This window comes from Pangasianodon hypophthalmus, chromosome 23 (assembly GCF_027358585.1).
Source record: "Pangasianodon hypophthalmus isolate fPanHyp1 chromosome 23, fPanHyp1.pri, whole genome shotgun sequence".
In the NCBI taxonomy this organism is placed as follows: domain Eukaryota; kingdom Metazoa; phylum Chordata; class Actinopteri; order Siluriformes; family Pangasiidae; genus Pangasianodon; species Pangasianodon hypophthalmus.
The window spans coordinates 2,698,238-2,720,979 of NC_069732.1; the positions used below are offsets into that span (position 1 = coordinate 2,698,238).

Here is a 22,742-nt window from a genome sequence, read left to right on the forward strand (position 1 = left end):
AACAGTTAGTTTGGACAACTAAATCATCTATTCATCATCTATGAAGCTATTCATCAGGCCTCCTCGCTCTCAGCACCACATGTGTGTTCAGTCACGCTATGTTAACATGCAGTCACATGGGATATCAGTGGTATGTGGGTAACTATTTAACCTCACATTCTGTTAAACACTTAGCAATGGAGCTCCTTTTGACCCAGAGCAAGAATTTTTAACGTACACAGCATTCAGTGTATCTATAACTTCATCTCCGTTATACGCAACGATGAAAATGGAGATACAGAAGGGACTGAGCTGGTGCATGAAGTAGTGTGTTGGAAAAAAAACATTTTCAGCATGAGAATGTAGTATTTTGAACTCAGAATGAAAGTTTGAAAGAACTGCAGGGAGTTCAGTAAATCAGTAGGTAAAATTAGCAGCTCATCTGCATATGCATGTTGTTAGGCCTGGCTTCTATCACGTCCTCTGATAATTTGCCAGTTTTATCAGGTCCACCTACCCCACAGGTCATTTTGTAGGTGTGCAACTACTGACTATACCCCATATGTTACTCTGCACAAAGTATTGGCACCCCCCTACCTCATCCATCAATGGACAGAGACCACCACTGCAAGACTGTATTTGCAAAGTGAATCATTCTCAACCTACAAAGCACACCTACACTAGATGCTATAAATTTACAGCTCAGTGTGTAAGTAGTCTTTGTGAGGAAAACTGTTTGGTTCTGCACAAAGTATCTGTCAGGAAGCGTCTCTGCCATCTTTGTGTTTCATTAATGTGTTTATTTAAGCTCTGCTTCAACTAGGGCATTATGCTGAGAGGACTCATTTAAAGAGATAGTGTAAACTGTTTAAGAAAAAGTGTTTTAAACAAGTAGTTCCTGCTCTCACTTACGTTACAGCAGCTATAAACAGTTGTTCCCTCACCAGCCTCTTTTGAAGTTAATAAGACAAAAAAAACATGCAGAAAAACTGCAAACTCCTCTGTCCTGAAGATGCTGGAAAACTTAAAGTTACAGCTTTACCTCTGACTGTTACAAAGTCCTGACACTGGAGACTCCTTCCATAAATGTTAAATAAATGTCTCCTTATTCCCTGTGAATGAGCTGTTACTATAGAAACGATAATGTATTAGAATGCATTAATATAAACCTGTGATTTGCAGCTGCACTACTGTCATAAGTGCTGTTATTCAGCAGAATTCAACAGTGCTGTGTGTAAAGAGGTTTCTGTGTCCTGGTGTGTGTGTGTGTGTATGTGTGTTTGTGTGTGTGTCTTATTGTTTTAGCATGTGGCTAAACAGCTTCATTAGTTAGTGAGTGTGTGAGAGACATGGGACAGACAAACAGAGGGACATATATACACAAAATCAGACATGCAAAGAGACAGCTATTGTTCGTTTGGTTGATGTATCAATAAGGTCAGTGTGTGTCAGTGTGTGTCAGTGTGTGTCGGTGTGTGTCTGTGTGTATATCTAAGAGCAAAAGATTAGATATACAAAGAGACAGACACACTGGTAGACAAGCGTATGTGTGTGTGTGTGTGTGTGTGTGTGTGTCTTCTTTCAATACATATGATACTTGATCAACAGTCCAATGTATGAGAAAGTTATTTAAAGCAGGTTTAACACTAACATTATTAAAATGTGATTTTAAACTTTATATATTAGGAAACTTTTCTCACGCAGACTTGGCAACTGTGATGTAATTACTGCTCAGGACCTGCTTAAAGAGCATTCATCAGGCCTTAATTACTTTACACTGCGTACAAAAAGAGGATATAGCTGGGATTTCACCTGAGCTCAGGGTATGCAGCACAGAGGTCATATTGCCTTATGTAATGGGATTCAGTTTGATTTTTGCTCTACTATAATGTTTGATTGCAAGAAAATTATCAAATAAGGGTAAATCAACATGACTTACATAAGACAGAGAGAAAGAAAGAAAAGAAGGAGAGAGAGAGCTACATTACAGTGAGATTCTTCATATTTTGATTGTTATAATATTCTTAAATTATATTCTAATATACTTTTTTCCAAAAATCAAAGGATAAAAGCAGTAGGTCAGGCACTGACTGACAGGCACTGAAGCCACGCCTCCTACACTTGGTCTGAAAGTACAATAGGCTACTCACTCTTTGATTGAGCGCATTTGATTGGATTTATTACAAGGACTTTCACTGGAAATTATCTGAATTAATTTAAATTGTCATTAACGAAACACCCAGACCCCAGGTAGCATGGATACATATAGATACTTAGAAATCGCTAACTTGCTTCTTCTTTCCCCCGTCTATTTCTGTCATACACACAGGGCATGAAGCCAGACAGTTTTTTCAAAGTGAAAGTGCCGGAACTGAAGGAGATCATCGAGGGCTGCATCCGCATGAACAAGCAGGAGAGGTAAAATCACCATCACGCAGAAAAACCCTCGCACAACTGCTCATGTTCACATGCACACTTCCACCACTGGGAAAATGATTAACCTAAATGCTGTAATGCGTGTATGTGTGCATGCATGTGTGTGTCTGTGTGTGTGTGTGTGTGTGTGTGTATGCATGCACATCAGCCAGTCTTTCCATCTTACAGTGGTGTAATAACACAGTCCTCATTTGTGTGTTTTTGACATTTAAACAATGAGCTCTGATGGCGATGAAGTGGCACGAGCTGCTATTCCTGTTCCCCAGTGAAGCAGGGGGAGTTAAAAATAGCCATGTGACTCACACTCTCGTGAACTCGCTTCACAGTCACCACATTACCTGGACCTCACCTGGATTAGCCAGTGTGGGTACAGTTCTAAAATGCACCGGGTTAAAATTAAAATGAAGTTGTAAGACGCCTCCATCTGATAATTTGATGTAACCACAATATGTCATGCTGAAATCATTGTTTTATATGTAAATACATTCAAATAGCTGTGGAATGTCATCCAAGGCCAATATTAAATACATAAATAACTTTAAAGTCCATGATTTTTTTTCCAGATGGAGGACATCGAAGGAGACGCATTTTAATCAGAAACATATCTCAAGCAATGAATTTTTTATGGAGAAAATTATGAATGAACTTGAAGTGAACTGTGAATGTAGCAGATGAGTACTCAGTCAGCTTATCCTTCAAACCCTGGTCATGTCTTTCCAGGTGTTTACAGGAGAGCACATCGAATTCACAAAAGTTCTGGCATTATTTTTAAATCTCAAACATTACCATTTCATGACCTTTAGTATTTTATTTAGTTTTTTATTTTTTTATCCCTGATTTTTAGGGTTTAAATGTGAGTGGTCTAGGTGCTGTTGAAAAACTTCAACACTTCAAGAAAAAGCTGATCGTAGCCTGATTCTGAATATATGCAGAAATATTCAGCAGCAGAGTGTTTGTGCAACTACAGATTTGCATTTAGTTGTTTGGAGAAATTCAGAGTGGCTTAAAATTGAGGTTAATTGAGAATTGTGGTGCATTGTTAGTGCAGGGCTCACACTCTATTACAAACAACAGGGTATACGCAGGTCATTAAAAAGTGTGACAAAAGCGAGAAATCAATCTTCTCAAATGGAAGGCCTTAAAATAACCTTCGAAAGTATGAAAGATTATCCAAAATTTCTCCATTTAGAAAGTATGTCCAGCCGTGACTTCTGTTAGTCCCGTCCCTTTCTGAAGATTTGAACAAAAACAATGTATACTTTTGCAAAATGACAAAATTACAAAAACTGCAAATATATCTGCCTGTTTATATTGCATACAGTATATGTCCTGAAATAATACAGATAATCTTATTAACAGTAATCATGACTGAGTAAATCTGGCACTGAGTGAACCCTGAGGCAGGTGGTGATTGTTTGATCGCAGCTTTTTATTCTCTCAACATGTCACTGTGGACAGTCAAGCACACTTCAGATTTAAGAGAACATATTACGTATAGTTAACATAAAAATATTAAGTTTCTCATCAAAAATGTGATTTCATTGCTTCTATGAAATGTAATTTAAACAGGTTTCTAATTACTAGATTAAATTATGTAGAGTGAGAGTGATCAGTTCACGTAGTATTAACCTAAAGCAATCACATTATGAAATCACGTGAGGACGTTGGAACTGACGGGAATAACTAAAATAAAATGAACGCAATTAGACTGTGTAGAAGAATAGCGCAGTGGTAATGCTGTTGTTGCAGAACTCCAGCAATCTGGGTCTGATCCTCAGTTCAGATGAGAGCAGGAGTTCAGTTTTATTCAGGGTTGAAAATCCAAGATCAAATCATGTTGGATGCATAAAAACAAATAGTTTTATTTTCAGTGTAGCTTTCGTAAGAAATTTCAGACGCAAAACATGTCTCGGCTGATCATTCAGACTGAAGAGAAACAATGTGTAACTTGTATTTTTTATGTTTTTGTGTTAACTTGTATTTTTGTTTGTGAAACCCAAGGTAAAAGGTTGTTTAAGGCATCATTAATGTGTCAGTGTGTCTTTCTTAATTTTTAATACTAGTTGGTTCATGTAATTTCTGAAGAATTTGCAGTCTTCTCAGTGTCATCTGTCTTACGCTGGAACCGAGAGCCTCATCACTTCCAGATTAGTGATTGCCTCACTGTCCTCTGTTTCAGCTCGGATCTCTTCATCTGATCCGTGTCCATGACTCAGAGACGGTGGTACTGTTATACTTTCACTGCTGTGCCACACCTGCGCTGTCTGAGCCTCGATTTCTCAGAACGATCACACCCATGAGAAAATATTTCTGTAATGAAGGAATTCGTAAATGAATGAGGAAGAATATACACGAACCTAGAATAATAGCTACTGAGATCACTCCCAAGATGATAACAACACATTCTGAAGTGTTTTATTCTTCTTAAACTGACAGGGATGTTTAAGGTCTTTGCTACGACTCTGCAGCTTTATCCATTCGAGTCTTAATGTTGTCCCTGAGAACTTCAGGAAGCTCCTTCACCTTCAGTTTGCTTGCCACTTTGCGTGACAACTCCCTGGCCGGTGGTGACGTCTTTTACAATGACACCATTATAAAAAGAACATTTATCCAAGAAAACTGCCCAACATTTGTGTGTGTGTCGTGATTTAATGCTCTATTTCAGCTGCTCTCTTCTCTCATTGGTCAGGTACACCATCCAGGACCTGTTAGAGCATCCCTTCTTCCAGGAGAACAACGGCGTCCACGTGGAGCTGGCTGAGGAGGACGACATGGTGAAGTCCGGCCTGAAGCTCTGGCTCCGGATGGACGACACCAAGAAGCTCCACGGCAAGTACAAAGACAACAACGCCATCGAGTTCCTGTTCGAGCTCTACAAAGACGTCCCCGAGGAGGTGGCCCAGGAGATGGTGAGCGGATTATTTCCCTTCTGATCAAATACGTACATACAGTGTATTGTAATTAACATGATATTGTTATGGTTTAAAACAAGAATACAGTATGATGATATTCAGAGATTCAAAATGTTTTTTTTTTTATGTACTCGAGCCAACATTTAGGCCACGCTTTATTCTACAACTCTATTAAACCCATACACTATATGGCCAAAAGTTTGTGGACACCTGACCATCATACCCACATGTGGTTCTTCCTCAAACTGTTGCCACAATGTTAGAAGCACACAGTTGTATAGAACGTCTCTGTGTGCTGTAGCGTTACAATTTCCCTTCACTGGAACTAAGAGGCTCAAACCTGTTCCAGCATGACAATGCCCCTGTGCACAAAGTGAGCTCCATGAAGACATGGTGTGTGAAGGTTGGAGTGGAAGAACTCGAGTGTCCTGCACAGAGCCCTGACCTCAACCCCACTGAACACCTTTGGGATGAACTGGAACACCGACTGAACCCCAGACCTCCTCGACATCCCAACATCAGCGCCTGATCTCACTAATGCTCTTGTAGCTGAATGAACACAAATCCCCACAGCCACGCTCCAACATCTAGTGGAAAGCTTCCCAGAAGAGTGGAGCTCATTATAACAGCAAAGAGTGGAATAAATCTGGAATGAGATGTTCAACACACACATGTGGGTGTGATGGTCAGGTGTCCACAAACTTTTGACCATATAGTGTAGATTTAGGAATATTCTCACCCCCACACATTGTTTCATGGAAATGAGACCCTTAAAATTCAAGCTTATTATTTGAATTACTGAATAATATTTAATTATTAAAATATTATTCAGTATGTCCTGTCAGGTCCTGGGAATTTAAAGCTTTTAAAACAGTGCTACTGATCTTATAGGACAGCTGGTCATTTAATTTCATTTAATTTCTTTATTTGTTTGTTTGTTTGTTTGTTTATAAAATTATAATTATATAATAATTAATATTTTATTCTATTTTTAATAGTTTTATCCTTTTAAATCAATTTTATTTACAGTTTCCATTGTAATTCTGGATGCACAGTAATGCTCAATATAAACAATATTAGGTTACTATATTTATTAATCGAATTATTTTTAATCATATTTAATAAATATTCAATTATTAATCATTCATCATTCCATCTCCCTTTATTATTATTATTATTATTATTATTATTATGTAAATTTACGGTTATATGGATATAATTGTGACTGTAGTTCTGTTTATATTCATTATTTTTATTTTTTTAAATCAATTTATTTTACATTCTGCATTATAAAACTGGATTTATTTTATCCAAGATGAGAAACAATTGTACTCACAATTGTATATTAATGCAATTAAATAAATTAATTAATAAATAAATAAATAAATAGACAGTTAAAGCATTTGAATCTTTTCTTTTAATACAAGATAATATTTAATGCCCAACTGCTAATTCTAGCTAAGATCACCCATGTAGCAGTCAGTCACGTTTAATTAATAAAGGAAAGGAAAAATAATAATCATTATTAAAAGGTGAATAGGTAGAGTTTCAGCCAGAGTGTGCTTACTGCTGCTGTTCTGAACACAGGTAACTACAGTAATAGTTACGATATGAATCCTTTTTGTCAGGAGGGATGATTGTACACTTTGTTCACTCATGATAGCAACATGGCTGTTATACAAGAGCTTCAAAAACATGACCTGCAACATGACTATCTTGACCTTTGACCTTGGCTAGTCTCATCTAATCAGACTGTCCAGCTGCAATCCAGAGGTCAAGGGTCACAGATCAATAAGAGTCTCAAAGTCTGTGATTCTATCTGAAATGAGAAACTTGTATTGAATAAACAGAAGGATTCCTTATTCAAGAATTTTTTATCTAATAGTCATAAGTCAAAGTGATTGGATTGTTCTAATCTCACAGACGTTCCCACCTGGCTGAGGAGCTTCATTGCTTCATCATTGGTTAAAAATTCATTCTCTCTCTCTCTCTCTCTCTCTCTCTGCTTTAGGTGGTGCTTGGGTTTGTGTGTGACGCCGACTACAAGCTGGTGGCTAAGGCCATCCGTGACCGTGTCACCGCCATCAAGCGGCAGCGTGAGAAGCTCCGCCGGCTGGCCGACGAGGAGCAGAGGAGACGTCAGGACGAGGTGATCGAGGAGGAACCCGAGTCCGTTCCCGAGGCAGAACCTCCCGTATCAAACCTCCCGTCTCTCCAGCCGCAAATGTCAGTGGAGAGCGGCATGTTCAGCCCGGTCCAGATGACCCCCACCGTGACCGTCTCCGCACCGCTAGTGTCCACCGCTAACAGCTCCATGGACTCGGGGATTAACGCCAGCTTCACCACCGAGCCCGAGGAACTGGACACAGAGCACCAGCCGCACTACAACATCCACCACGCCTGCTACTCCTCCGCCACGTGTAAGTCCAGTGCATGTCTAAACGCAAAAAGCTAATCTTAAACTTTTATTCACTTTTAATCAAAATACTGCAGATTTAACCAGGTATGGAGCGTAACCAAACTTTCACCTGATCAGTCACGTGAGCTTAATCCTTCATCAGAGGAGGACAATCATGAATTCATTATCGAGCTCAGTGTGCTTGGATTAAAATGTGGAAACTAATGAAATTCATACCACAGCACCTTTGAATTCTGAGTTGTGATTGGTCAGAATCTCATGGGCAAATTGATCAAAGCATGCATAGAGCAAGTTCTAAATTTGTGCGTAAGAACCGCACAGAAAAACTGGCTTATCACTCATATGCAGTCACATTGATAGATCCTACACATTCTAACTGCTCTGCTCATGCATGGCCACTCTCATTTGCATAAACACACACCCACTAATTCCCATATATGGTAAACAACTTCCCTTTGAAAAGCCCAGTAGCCTGCTCGAGGTACTGCTTAGTGCACGTATGACTGAAACCTGACCTCAAAACACAGGGTTGGGACTCTGAGAATACTCTGTGTGTGTGTGTGTGTGTGGCTCACAAATCACTGTTATAGAGTGTGTGAAACATTGTTCCTGTCTCCCAGAAATGCTTCTGTGAAATTCTTCCTCATACTTCTTACCAGTTATACGGCTTAACCACACATCGAGCAGCCGAGCTCTGAACTGCAGTGTGTGTTTTCACTCACCACGTCCAGGTGGTTAAAAACTAAAACAGATTTATTGCTGGTGAACAAACACAGTATGCTGTCGTACAGCACACTAAACTGTAAACAGCCGAGGAGGCACACTTCTTCAGTGCTAATCATAAGTCATAATAAATGATGAAGTAAAGGTAAAAATGTGTCTTTTTCTGCATCCAGATGCTAACAATAGAAATGCAAATAAAGCTTTCTGCCATAGTTTTTTCTTTAGTCTGTAATCTTCAGTTCAAGACTTTCCTGAACTGAATTGGCTTTCTCTATTGCATGTATCTCAATCACAATTAAAGTGCAAGCATTTCAATTCAATTCAATTCAGTTTTATTCACATAGTACTTCTAACAGTGGACATTGTCACAATGCAGCATTACAGAAATCCAGATATATGGATTTTGACTTAGATTCCTGGCATTTCAATTAGAATTAGCATTTAAATTTCATTCAAAGAATTTCAACCCGACTGGGGTGCAGGAGCAGGGCGCACATTTTGATTGAATTGTTGAGGCTTCTGTTCATTTTGCATTGACATGGAGCTATCCTGCAACTTCATTAAAACCTGACAACTGAAACGTGAAAACTGATTTAGGTCAAAAAAGTATTTTTTAATTTTTAATTTTTTAAATTTCCATATTATGTAAGAATGTAGGATACTATGTAAAAAAAAAAAAAAAAAAAAAGCATAATCTAGTGAGGTATGCAGTAGGGCTGGGCGATATGACTACATATTTTTGCTATATATTATATTATATATTTTTGAGATGCTGTGGATATTGTGCTAAATAATTGCTTAAATAAATAATCATATTTTTTAATAATTGCAAACTGATTGGAAGCAGCTGATGTAATGTTAAAATGTTGTACTTAATCTTTAAAATTCTTTTTATTCTCTCATTTTCAGTGTTAAGATTTTTTCTAAATTAAAATGACATTTTATTAAATATAAAAAAATAAAATAAATGTATTTTTGTAGCCATTACATCATTCATCAGGTTTTGTTAATGCAACAATATTTTGCTAGCAGTTTGTTATGAAACTTAAATATCATGATGCATAGTGTGAGACTTGTGATGGGATTGTGATTTTTTGACCTCTAGTCTGCAGTGATAAGAATGTGGATGTACGTAGTTGTGTACTGACATACTTCTGGCTATGGTTATCATAAGAGTGTGAAATAATAATGCTGTGTCTGAGGGGAGGCCTGTTCCTAAAATACTGGAGAGGTCTGATAATTGAACCCTGAGGAACGCCTTGAGTAACAGCATCAGGGGCAGACATGATAACAGGAACCCGATTTCTGTTAGCGAAAGGAGAACCAACACTGATACTGGGATTAGTCCAAGGCTAGGCTTATACACATTATAGTCCTTGCTTAGCATTAGCAACTGTTTTCTGATGTTTCTGGCAGCGGATTGCGAGACGGATGGCTACCTCAGCTCCTCTGGCCTCCAAGAGCCGCTTGAAGCTTCGTGCCCAACGCCAAGCTCCGTCCCCTCAGTCATAGCACCGCCCACTGAGGCGATGAACACTGATGTGCCAGTTTTTGAAGCTCCACCCACAGAAGCTTCACCTGTAAAGAATGCTCCAATCCCAGCACTCCGCTTTCCCTCAGTGAGTAGTGGGCGGAGCTTAGGCTCTATAATTATTAATAAAGAGCATAGCAATTGCTTACATCTCATGGTAAAAAGAACAATTTGTGATTCTGAGTTCTCAATCTGCTTCAACATTTTACATGCATTACAGTTACCTCATGGCCTCTTTAGGGCTCTTTATTGTGCTTTACATGGATTTTAGATGCACTAAACCTGTGCACATTGGTATGACATTAAACAGTGTTTTTCTGTCCTCCTGCTCCTCTAGAGCATCGCCGTATCCCACAATTCTGAGCGAGTGCAGTCCGGCAGTGCCAGCGGCTTCTCGTCTCCCGTCGACAGGTAACCATGGCAAACCAGCTCTTTCCATCACGGAAAACTCATTCTGTCATTAATTAAGCTGCGCTGTCAATTCCAGGGCTTTTAGGGCAACGATTAACTCCATAAACACTTCATACTTCATGATAAACTTTCACTTCAATGCAACAGATGCTGTGAGTGTTGATGGATAAATGTTAGTGAGGCTCATTTCCTTTTACGCTCCACTCAAACACTTGTAAGAGGGAAGAGTGTGTGTGTTTGTGTGTGTGTGAGTATAAAAATATATACTTTTCCACATGTTTTGGTGTGACGTGCTTTTTGACGTCAAGAGCAGATATGAGCCGAAAGCTGTCTGTGCCCGTGGCTTTACTTTCCGCCTGAGCGATCTGCTTTGGGCATGTAGCATGGCAGATGCTCCATTTAGCAGCGCCTTGACTCCTGTATGACTCACACACACGCACACACACATGCAGAGAGAGTGGTTACTGCATTAAGCTGAGGCTGGCTGAGCTCAGTGTGATGCGGTTTGTCCTACACAGTAATCTCATATAAAAAGTAACATTTCCTTCCTTAAAGGTGCAGATCAGCGATGCAGCGGAATAATAATACATTCTTCAGATTGAACAGATAATGTGTTCTAAATATATACTAATACAGATACGAATAGGAGGAGCACTACTCTTTTGCCAGAAAGGTTTACAGGACATCTGGTTGAGACTAGAGGTGTGTATCAGGACTGGGATCCTGCATGACGCAACAAAAAAGTCGCATGAATGCGAGGTTTTTACTTTCATGCAGATGTGAGCGAGCGGTCAGATATGAAGCTTGCAGGAGGAAGAAAGACCAGAGATGTGTGATGCATTTACAGCGTTTATTCATTCATGCTTACTAACTGCCTGGTCACTTTAATTCAGCTACTAGTTTATTTATATTCTGTAAATAAAATTTGTTAGAAATATCTCGGGCAGGTACAAACAAAAATACTAGCTGTGTGAGGGTGGGGTTGCTTTCCATTGTTTCCATGGTAGGGTTCATATTTAATTAAATATATATAAATATATATATATATATATATATATATATATATATATATATATATATATATATATATATATATATATATATTATATTTCTGGTTTAGGCCACACCCACTTTGAGTTTAAATCTGAAAAATTCAGATATCATCAGCATCAACAGCACAGACTGATATTATAAAGATGTAAAGATAGGTACGTAAATAAGTAAATGACCTTTCCTCTGACCTTTCCTCTGACCTTGCCTCTGACCTTGCCTCTGACCTTTGCTCTGACCTTTCCTCTGACCTTTCCTCTCATCTTGCCTCTGACCTTTCCTCTGACCTTTCCTCTGACCTTTCCTCTGTTAACAGTTACGCCTCTGATGTGACGTCTGGTTTGAGTGACGGAAACGAGGGCCTATCGGAGAGGAGCAGCAAAGGTCCCAGTAAACGCACAGGAAGTAAACTGCTGAGGAAGAGAGCTCGCTCACGGCTGCGTATTACAGGGGTATTACAGAACATCTGCAAGTTCAACTACACACATCTGTTATTCTTCATTATTTTCTCAACAAATGATCATAATTATAAGGAAAGATCAACATCTTTCAGAATCAAAAAATATCCAAATTTTACATCAGTCCACAAGATGCGTGCTTTAATTAGTATAAAACATGCTCAGCTGTGTCTCACTCTCTGTCTCACACTGTCTCTCTGGCTGTCTCACTCTGTCTCACTCTGTGACTCACTCTCTGTTTCACTCTCTGTCTCACACTGTCTCTCTGGCTGTCTCACTCTGTCTCTCTGGCTGTCTCACTCTGTCTCACTCTGTGACTCACTCTCTGTCTCACTCTCTGTCTCACCTAGTGTCTCAGTCTCTGTCTCACCCTCTGTCACACCTTGTGTCTCACTCTCTTTCTCACTCTGTGTCTCTACAAAGTTGTCAGATAAGGTGGACCGGGTGGTGGAGTGCCAGCTTCAGACTCACAACAGCAAGATGGTGACATTTAAATTCGACCTGGACGGAGACAACCCTGAGGACATCGCCACCGTCATGGTGAGCTCACACCTTCGAACACTATTCACCCTGTCACTATTACCACATCAGTGCAATATCAAAGATATGTGCTGCACCTGACTGAATAAAGATTTACTCACTCATTCAGACGAAGTTTCATGGACATCAGGCCTCCTGTCTGTAACACAGCCTGGGTGTGACTGGATGTAGGAGTGTGTGCTCGGGGGTCTTTACTTACAGCCAGGCTTTTAGACATGTGTAGCATTATTGAGCCTTATATCAGGTCAGGGTTGCAGATCAGCAGGTCAGCACGCTGCTCCAGGCTATAATCCGCATCTCCTGCGTGCAGGCGCATAACGAGTTCATCCTGCCGTCGGAGAAGGAAGGATTCATCCACCGCATGAGGGACATCATCCGCCGCGCCGAGGCCCTGATGAGGAGGGAGCCTTTAGAGCCACTCGGGCCTGGAAACGTCCTCCGGCTGCCCTACCTGAGCGGAGCAGGAACTCTGTCAGGCTCTCAGGTGTGTTAGAGAAGCTTCCGGAGTGTTCATTATCTCACAAAAGCTCTGTGTCATGAAGATACAGGAAAATAATCAAGGACAGGGTGATGGGATGAAGCAGAGTTACTGTTTCCACCAAAACGTTGATTATTTTCCTATAATAGCACGTCACTGAGTGGTTTATTGCTCTTATGCAGTTATAAGGTTTTCAAACTTACAGCTTTACCTCTGACTGTTACAAAGCGCTGACACTGGAGACTCCTTCCATAAATGTTAAATAAACATCTCCTTACAGAAACCTTCACCATATCAACGACTATTTTTAAAATCCATTTATATGCTGAGCATTCGCCGTACAAGTCCGCTGTGAATGAGCCGTTACTGTAGTGTTTATTTATTTTTGACCAAGGTCATTTGTAGCCCATCTGTTGCGAAGCGCAAAGTATTGGCACCCCTCTACCCTGTCTATCGGTGAAAAGGGACCAGAACTGAGCATGAATCTAATGTAAATACATTCAGTTTATGTCATTTATGTGAATTAAAGGACTTATGTAGCCTTATGAACACAACCACTAAGTAAAGTGTTATCATATATTCTATGCCTTTGTATTACTCATACTTGTATTGTACTCATACATGTATTACTCAAACTTATATATTCCTAACTTTGTTAAGCAGTCTACTAGATGGGTAGAAAGGAGAAAGGTTAGAAGGTCAGCTGTGACTCAAAGCAATACGGAAATGATTTTCTATACCAGGAATAACTATTTTAGACACAGAGTACACACATTGATCCCTGGAGCACTGGACAATACAACAGTGTGATTGTGATCTGAGCTCGTACTGAATGTTTTTCTCATCGACAGCTATTAATACACTACACAGAGTCATGAGACGAGTGAAATGGAGAAATATTTGTGAAAATATTCTTTGTGTTCTTTTTGGGGCCATATCCCAGTGCTCATATCTTCCTGTTTTTTTCTAATAAAAATAAGGAAAAACCTGCGAATAACAGCATCACATGTCCTTAGAACATATATACCACTCTATATTTAATTATAATATATAATTATAAATGTATTTAAGATCTATGACATACATAAACATAACATTTCTAAAATGCCCATTTTGAACCTTCAAATGTTCCTTAGTTGTCCTTCTCAGGGACTCTTTAACAGTGTTTCTCCTATCTTCATTAGCTCAGATCCCTTAATTAAAAAAGTGAAGTTTTCTGTAAGGAGATGTTTATTTAACATTTATGGAAGGAGTCTCCAATGTCAGACATCTTCCTGACAGAGGAGTTCACAATTTGTGGTTTCTTGGTAACATAAGTTGTTTTATTAACTTTAAGAGAGAGGAAAAAAAGAGTCCCGACTGTTTGTAGCTGCTTTAACGTAAGAGAGAAGTGGAATTAACTTGTCTCACGGACATTCCACAACATTAAATCTAATTCTAAACGGATAAAAAGTATGACGTGCCATTCTTTAATAGAAATAATATCGTAATTGTTGTTAAATTGCTGTGGTATAAGAGGAATAAAACACTATGGGACATGCTGTTATAGGAAAACAATCAACTTTGGAGTGGTAACAGTAACTCCGCTTCATCACACCACCACGTCACTCAGTGTTTTACTGTAACAGCACAATATGTGTTTTATTCCTCTTATTCCACAGCAGGTTGACAAAACTTACAATTTTTTATTAATAAAGATCAGACTTACCTCGCTACAAATGAATAGCTACAAATCTTTTTGTTATTTTGTTATTTTGTTATAAATATTTCGGGTATAACCATCAGACTGAGCATCGTTTTCAGTATCGCTCCCGGTTTTTTATTTAATGATGCAGTGTTTAAATTTGATTGCATTCTCTGTTTTTATTTTTCAGCCCAACCTGCACACACAGGGGCTGGCACGCACACACTCGTCCTCCTCGCTGCCAGGTAACTCAGCATTATTTCATTTGTGTTTAACTAGTTAGTTTTAATATGTAGATACTACTGTTTCTCATTGGAAGTAAAAAATGCTGGACAGGCCACACCCACAAGCGACAACAATAGCAGTCAAGTTAATGTTACAAATTTTAAACCTTTATAAATGAATTGTGAGGCTTGAAGAACCAAATTCAAGGCAGAATGATGTGGGCATCAACTGAACTGACTAATATTAGTGTCTTGTTACACTCTGACTTGCTGTTGTCATGGTAACAATGACACTAAATCTAGCTCGTTTCATGTACTTACATGTGCTCCTCTGCGTGTAAACATAGCCCTGGATGATTCTCTCACTAACCCATCATGTGATCAGTATTAATGACTTGTGCATGTGCATGTTACACTCAGATTACACTGTGGGTCAGGTAACTCGAGGCCCCTCCCCCGGAGTGGGCGGAGACTATTACCTCGATCCTGATGCAGCTATACCTGTGCGTCCTCTCCGCTCACAGTCTTTCCACACCTCAGGTATCTACTAATACTTTATTAACCCTCCTTCCATCTGTCTGTTCATTTGTCTGTCTGTCTGTCCATCTGTCCATCCATCTGTCTGTCTCTCTGTCTTTCTATCCATCTGTCTTTCTCTCTGTCTGTCCATCCATCTGTCTGTCTCTCTGTCTTTCTATCCATCTGTCTGTTTCTCCGTCTGTCCGTCCATCTGTCTTTCTCTCTGTCTGTCCATCCAATTGTCTGTCTCTCTGTCTGCCCGTCCATCTGTCTGTCTCTCTGTCTGCCCGTCCATCTGTCTGTTTCTCTGTCTGCCCGTCCATCTGTCTGTTTCTCTGTCTGCCCATCCGTCCATCCATGTGTCCGTCTGTCTGTGTCTTTTCCATTTTCTCATTTTTAACTCATAAATAAAGCAGTGTGTCACACTGACATTAAACAACAGCGTGTGCGTATCACACAGATTACACAGCCGCAAATATGGTTCAGGTAAATCGAGGCCCCTCCCCCGGATTGGGCGGAGACTATTACCTCGATTCTGATGGGGCTGTACCCTTGCGTCCATTCCGCTCACAGTCTTTCCACACCTCAGGTATCTACTAACACTTTATTAACCCTCCCTCTGTCTGTCTGTCTGTCTATCCAACTGCCTGTCTGTCTATCTGTCTGTGTTTGTGCCACTTTCTTATATGTAACTCATAAATAAATCAGGGTGTCATACTGATATTAATCAACAGCGTGTGTGTGTGTGTGTGTGTGTGTGTGTGCCACACAGATTATACAGCCGCAAATGCAGGTCAAGTGACCCGTGGCTCCTCCCCTGGGTTGGGCGGAGACTTTTACCTGGACCCTGATGTGGGACCACCTGTCCGCCCACTTCGCTCTCAGTCCTTCCACACATCAGGTACTTATATCCATCTATCTATCTATCCATCCATCTATCTATCTGTCTGTCTTGTAACTATTTGTGTAATTATTTAACCACACTCGTTCTTTGGTTTCTTGTGTAGTGATTAACGTCACCTTTGCTGAGTCATTTACGTAACATGAAAACACAGCGACGGTGAAACCAAGACAGAGTCTCCCCATTATTTTCATCCTGACAGTTAGCAAATGGAAATTTCCATCACATCTCTTTTCATCTTCTGTTTATCAATACTCCAGTTCTAATTTCTCTCTCTCAATCTTCCTCTTTCTCTGATTGCCCCTAGCAGAATCCACACAATGATTATTTCATTGTCAGTAGCACTGAGAGCAGGTGTTATTGAGCAGTATGCTATTTTCCCATCTGTGTGTGTGTGAGTGTGTGTGTGTGTGTGTGTGTGAAGCCGCAGGCTTGAGTGATAGACGACACCAGTGGTGTTCCTCTGGTTAAAATTCAATGCAGCAAGCAGAACAAAACATCTCATTTTCATGGAGATGTGTGACGTGAGCACTGAACCCCGCCAGCGTTTTAACCTGTGTGACAAATTTGGTTGATTTCATTAGTGTAGAGGACATGAAGGGAGAAGTGTGTGTGTGCCGCCAAGACCCACTCATCTCTACGATTTACATACAGATCAATTATCCCATGAGAATCAATCAGAATTACTACAGACATCTTCTGGCAACATTACTGAACAGACACATGTCCAGAATCTAATCCCCCAGGAGGAAGAACAACTTTTTTCGAGCAGCATAGTCTACTGAGTAACTCAACTGACTCTGTTATCTGTTCGTGTCTTAGGTTCATCCCAGCCCTACACTCCTTCTACGTCCCATTATCCCCAGTACCCCAAACCTGATGCCCTGCCCCTACTTCCTAATCAGATACCCACAATTCCTCCTCAGTACCCCAACCCCCAATACATCCCCAACCCACCCTACTCGTACCCCTTCATGGTCAACCAGACTCTTAAAGGCTCCATCAACCCAGCACCAAACCCTGTCCCCCAAAACCCAAGCAGCTCCAACCTCACCCCATATCCCACACCTCCCACACCCCAGCACTTGGTGGGTGATGTGGTTCCACCTGAGATCAGCCCTTTGCCACCGCCTGGTGGCCACCCCATGCCTCCGAACACACAGACGCCAGGAATCTGGCCTGCCCATTCCCAGCAGCCACTCTTCTCCCTGGCCAATGTGCTGTCTCTGGCCATGACCATGGCGCAGTCCTTCATACCCCCAACAACCATGCCAAACGGCTTGCCCCAGGCTTACATGCCCCCGCTGGCACCCCAGCCAGGTTACCCAGCCATGTTTGGAGGCCAGCACCCTGCAGCAGGTCAGAAAGAATCTCCACCTCACCAAGATATGTACCAGCATCAGGAGGCCCAGTCACCAGCTCAGGCTCCAAGTGCGACCATCACTACTCCAGATGTGCCAGGACCACAAGGGGCAGGTGGCCAGACCGGCGTGAGCCCTCAGGAGGGGCAGGAGAAGAGCTCCTCCACTTCCTTCTCATCATCATCATCATCCCCTTCACCATCCTGCAACTCCAGCGATTCGTCCAGCTCAGCCACACCCCAGAACACAGTGAGAGCCCTGGATATGGTGAGAGTGTGTGTGTGTGTGTGTGTGTGTAAAGAAAGGTGTCATAACTGTAAATACAAATAGAAACTAGTCACTGTATTCAGAGTGGAGTTATGCACGCACTTAGGATTTGATACCGAAATTAATACTGAAATACACTTCACGATGTCACGACCTCGATTTGTTATCTCACGGCTTCTTTAAGTTGTTTGCAGAATAATAAATAAAATGCAAAAATAACAGGATGTGCTGGATCACATGCTATTCTATAATATAATATATATAATATTCTATTGTGGATATATTGCCGATTTTTTTATCTACTCCTTCATGGATCAAGGATTGAATCAGTGAATTGTGTTGTGTATTACAACAACACCCTCATACACACACACACACACACACACACACAGCATGACCTTTACTCTCATCTCCTTCCAAGCCCAAACCTGTGTTTAACATAGAACGTTTGTAAATAAGGGCATTCCGACACACACCATCCTCAAACCTGTTCTGTCCACAGACACACTCATACACACCCTAACACACAGCGTGCTTGCTGATCAGGGTGTGTTCACTCATATCATTTACAGCTTCTGTGTGTGTGCGTGTGTGTGTGTGTGTGTGTCTGTGTGTGTGTTTGCCTCACTCAGGTATCTCCGCCCAGCCCCAGAAACTCTCAGAGTGTGTGTGATGCCATGGCTAAAGAAAAACTGTCTCCTATATCAGAGGGTAAGCGCGGCCGCTAACACACACCACACAGAACACAGCTGATCATTTATTTTAAAAACGGAATTTGAATTTTAAGCAAATTAAAATTCATTTACCCATTTCACAGTCCAATCAATTCAGGGTCCCCTACTACCCGTGCAAAAACACACACACACACACACACACACACACACATAGCAATAGTGTGTATGTAGTGTTTGCTTTTAAAGCTTAGGTTTGTTATTACAGTCCAGTCCTCAGTGTCACTGGAAAAAATCACTGATGTGGAAAAAAAAATTCCAAAACAGCCACGTTTAGAACAGAGAGAGAGAGAGAGAGAGAGAGAGAGAGAGAGAGAGCAGAGAGAACAGAACGAGAGACAGAGAACAGAGAGAGAACTGAGAAAGAAAGAAGTGAGAGAACAGAGAGAGAATAGAAGAGAGAGAGAGAGAACAGAGAGAGAACAGAGAGAACAGAATGAGAGAGAGAGAGAAAGACAGCGAGAGAGAGAGAGAACAGAAATGTTCCACGGTTTACACATCATTTTTCTACGTAGTTTTATAAAATTATAAATTAAAACGGTTAAAAAAATAAAAAGTTGAAGTTTATTTTGCTGTAGGTGGTGTTTTCTAGCCGTGCTGCTGTGTAGTGCAGGAGAGAATCATGAGAGTCTCCCAGAGAAGCACAAATATAAATATAAAGAAAGACATTATGTGTGGAAGTGAGAAGTGAGACTCAGAGTGATGTGATATAAATGACTCTAGAGTTCCCTCTAGTGTTGACCGACAGTACTGCAGCTGAAACACACAGAACACACCAAAACACACCGAAACACACTGTAACACACTGAAACACACTGAAGCACACTGAAACACACTGAGACACACTGAAACACACTGAAACACACTATAACACACTGAGACACACTGAAACACACTGTAACACACTGAAGCACACTGAAACACACTGAAACACACTGAAACACACTGAAACACACTATAACACACAACGAAACACACTGTAACTCACTGAAGCACACTGAAGCACCCCAAAACACACCGAAACACACTGAGACACACTGAAACACACTGTAACACACTGAAGCACACTGTAACACACTGTAACACACTGAAGCACACTGAAACACACTGAGACACACTGTAACACACTGAAGCACACTGTAACACACTGTGACACACTGAAGCACACTGAGAAACATTGAAGCACACTGAGACACACGGAAAGACACTGTAACACACTGTAACACACTGAAACACACTGTAACACACTGAAGAACACCGAAACACACTGTAACACACTGTAACACACTGAAGCACACCGAAACACACTGTAACACACTGAAGCACACTGAAACACACCGTAACACACTGTAACACACTGTAACACACTGAAGCACACTGAGACACACTGAAACACACCGAAACACACTGTAACACACTGTAACACACTGAAGCACACCGAGACACACTGAAACACACTGAAACACACCGAAACACACTGAAACACACTGAAGCACACTATAGCACACCGAAACACACTGTAACACACTGAAGCACACCGAAACACACTGAAGCACACCGAAACACACTGAAGCACACTGTAACACACTGAAGCACACTGTAACACACTGAAGCACACCGAAACACACTGTAACACACTGAAGCACACTGAAACACACAGAAACACACTGTAACACACTGAAGCACACTGAAACACACCGTAACACACTGTAACACACTGAAGCACACTGTAACACACTGAAGCACACTGAAACACACTGTAACACACTGTAACACACTGAAGCACACTGTAACACACTGAAGCACACTGAAACACACCGAAACACACTGTAACACACTGAAGCACACTATAGCACACCGAAACACACTGAAGCACACCAAAACACACTGAAACACACTGTAACACACTGTAGCACACTGTAACACACCGAAACACACTGAAACACACTGTAACACACTGAAACACACTGTAGCACACTATAGCACACCGAAACACACCGAAGCACACTGAAGCACACCGAAACACACCGTAACACACTGAAACACACTGAAGCACACTGTAACACACTGAAACACACTGAAACACACTGAAGCACACCGTAACACACTGAAGCACACTGAAGCACACCGAAACACACTGTAACACACTGAAGCACACTGTAACACACTGAAGCACACTATAGCACACCGATACACACTGTAACACACTGAAGCACACCAAAACACACTGTAACACACCGAAACACACTGAAGCACACTGTAACACACTGAAACACACTGTAGCACACTATAGCACACCGAAACACACTGAAGCACACTGAAGCACACCGAAACACACTGTAACACACCGAAACACACTGAAGCACACTGTAACACACTGAAGCACACTGTAATACACTGAAGCACACTGAAGCACACTATAACACACCAAAACACACTGAAACGCACTGTAGCACACTGAAGCACACTGAAACACACTGAAACACACTGTAACACACTGTAACACACTGAAACACACTGTAACACACTGAAGCACACCGAAACACACAGAAACACACTGTAACACACTGAAGCACACTGAAACACACCGAAACACACTGTAACACACTGAAGCACACTATAGCACACCGAAACACACTGTAACACACTGAAGCACACTATAGCACACCGAAACACACTGAAACACACTGAAGCACACTGAAACACACCGAAACACACTGTAACACACTGAAGCACACTATAGCACACCGAAACACACTGTAACACACTGAAGCACACTATAGCACACCGAAACACACTGAAGCACACCAAAACACACTGTAACACACCGAAACACACTGAAGCACACTGTAACACACTGAAACACACTGTAGCACACTATAGCACACCGAAACACACTGAAGCACACTGAAGCACACCGAAACACACTGAAGCACACCGAAACACACTGAAGCACACTGAAGCACACCGAAACACACTGTAACACACTGAAACACACTGAAGCACACTGTAACACACTGAAACACACTGAAGCACACCGTAACACACTGAAGCACACTGAAGCACACCGAAACACACTGTAACACACTGAAGCACACTGTAACACACTGAAGCACACTGAAACACACCGAAACACACTGTAACACACTGAAGCACACTATAGCACACCGAAACACACTGTAACACACTGAAGCACACTATAGCACACCGAAACACACTGTAACACACTGAAGCACACTATACCACACCAAAACACACTGTAACACACCGAAACACACTGAAGCACACTGTAACACACTGAAACACACTGTAGCACACTATAGCACACCGAAACACACTGAAGCACACTGAAGCACACCGAAACACACTGTAACACACCGAAACACACTGAAGCACATTGTAACACACTGAAGCACACTGTAATACACTGAAGCACACTGAAACACACTGAAACACACTGTAGCACACTATAGCACACCGAAACACACTGTAACACACCGAAACACACCGAAACACACTGTAACACACCGAAACACACTGAAGCACATTGTAACACACTGAAGCACACTGTAATACACTGAAGCACACTGAAACACACTGTAACACACTGTAGCACACTGAAGCACACTGAAACACACTGTAACACACTGAAACACACTGTAACACACTGTAACACACTGAAACACACCGAAACACACTGTAACACACTGAAACACACCGAAACACACTGAAACACACTGAAACAGACCGAAGCACACCGAAGCACACCGAAGCACACCGAAACACACCGTAACACACTGAAACACACTGAAACACACTGAAACACACTGTAACACACTGAAGCACACTGAAACACACTGTAACACACTGAAACACACTGTAACACACTGTAACACACTGAAACACACTGTAACACACTGAAACACACTGAAACAGACCGAAACACACTGTAACACACTGAAACACACCGAAACACACCGAAGCACACCGAAGCACACCGAAGCACACCGTAACACACCGAAACACACCGAAACACACTGTAACACACTGAAACACACTGAAACACACCGAAACACACCGAAACACACCGAAGCACACCGAAACACACCGAAACACAC

General features: G+C 41.3%; 1 protein-coding gene across 4 annotated transcripts in view; it reads left to right on the top strand.

Moving 5' to 3' along the window:
• wnk4b (WNK lysine deficient protein kinase 4b) overlaps positions 1 to 22,742 on the top strand; it is a 70,998-nt gene that overhangs the window by 43,467 nt on the left and 4,789 nt on the right. The window contains exons 5-18 of one of the 4 annotated variants that reach the window (XM_053228332.1): positions 2,309 to 2,397; positions 5,105 to 5,324; positions 7,339 to 7,747; positions 9,886 to 10,088; positions 10,338 to 10,411; positions 11,778 to 11,913; positions 12,343 to 12,459; positions 12,770 to 12,943; positions 14,812 to 14,866; positions 15,266 to 15,385; positions 15,825 to 15,953; positions 16,137 to 16,265; positions 17,088 to 17,875; positions 18,526 to 18,604. In XM_053228332.1, coding sequence (XP_053084307.1) covers positions 2,309 to 2,397; positions 5,105 to 5,324; positions 7,339 to 7,747; positions 9,886 to 10,088; positions 10,338 to 10,411; positions 11,778 to 11,913; positions 12,343 to 12,459; positions 12,770 to 12,943; positions 14,812 to 14,866; positions 15,266 to 15,385; positions 15,825 to 15,953; positions 16,137 to 16,265; positions 17,088 to 17,875; positions 18,526 to 18,604 — 2,722 coding nt within the window. Of the gene's footprint in view, positions 1 to 2,308; positions 2,398 to 5,104; positions 5,325 to 7,338; positions 7,748 to 9,885; positions 10,089 to 10,337; positions 10,412 to 11,777; positions 11,914 to 12,342; positions 12,460 to 12,769; positions 12,944 to 14,811; positions 14,867 to 15,265; positions 15,386 to 15,824; positions 15,954 to 16,136; positions 16,266 to 17,087; positions 17,894 to 18,525; positions 18,605 to 22,742 lie in introns of all 4 variants that reach the window. The other 3 variants (XM_026946022.3, XM_053228333.1, XM_053228334.1) reach the window with 3 other exon arrangements.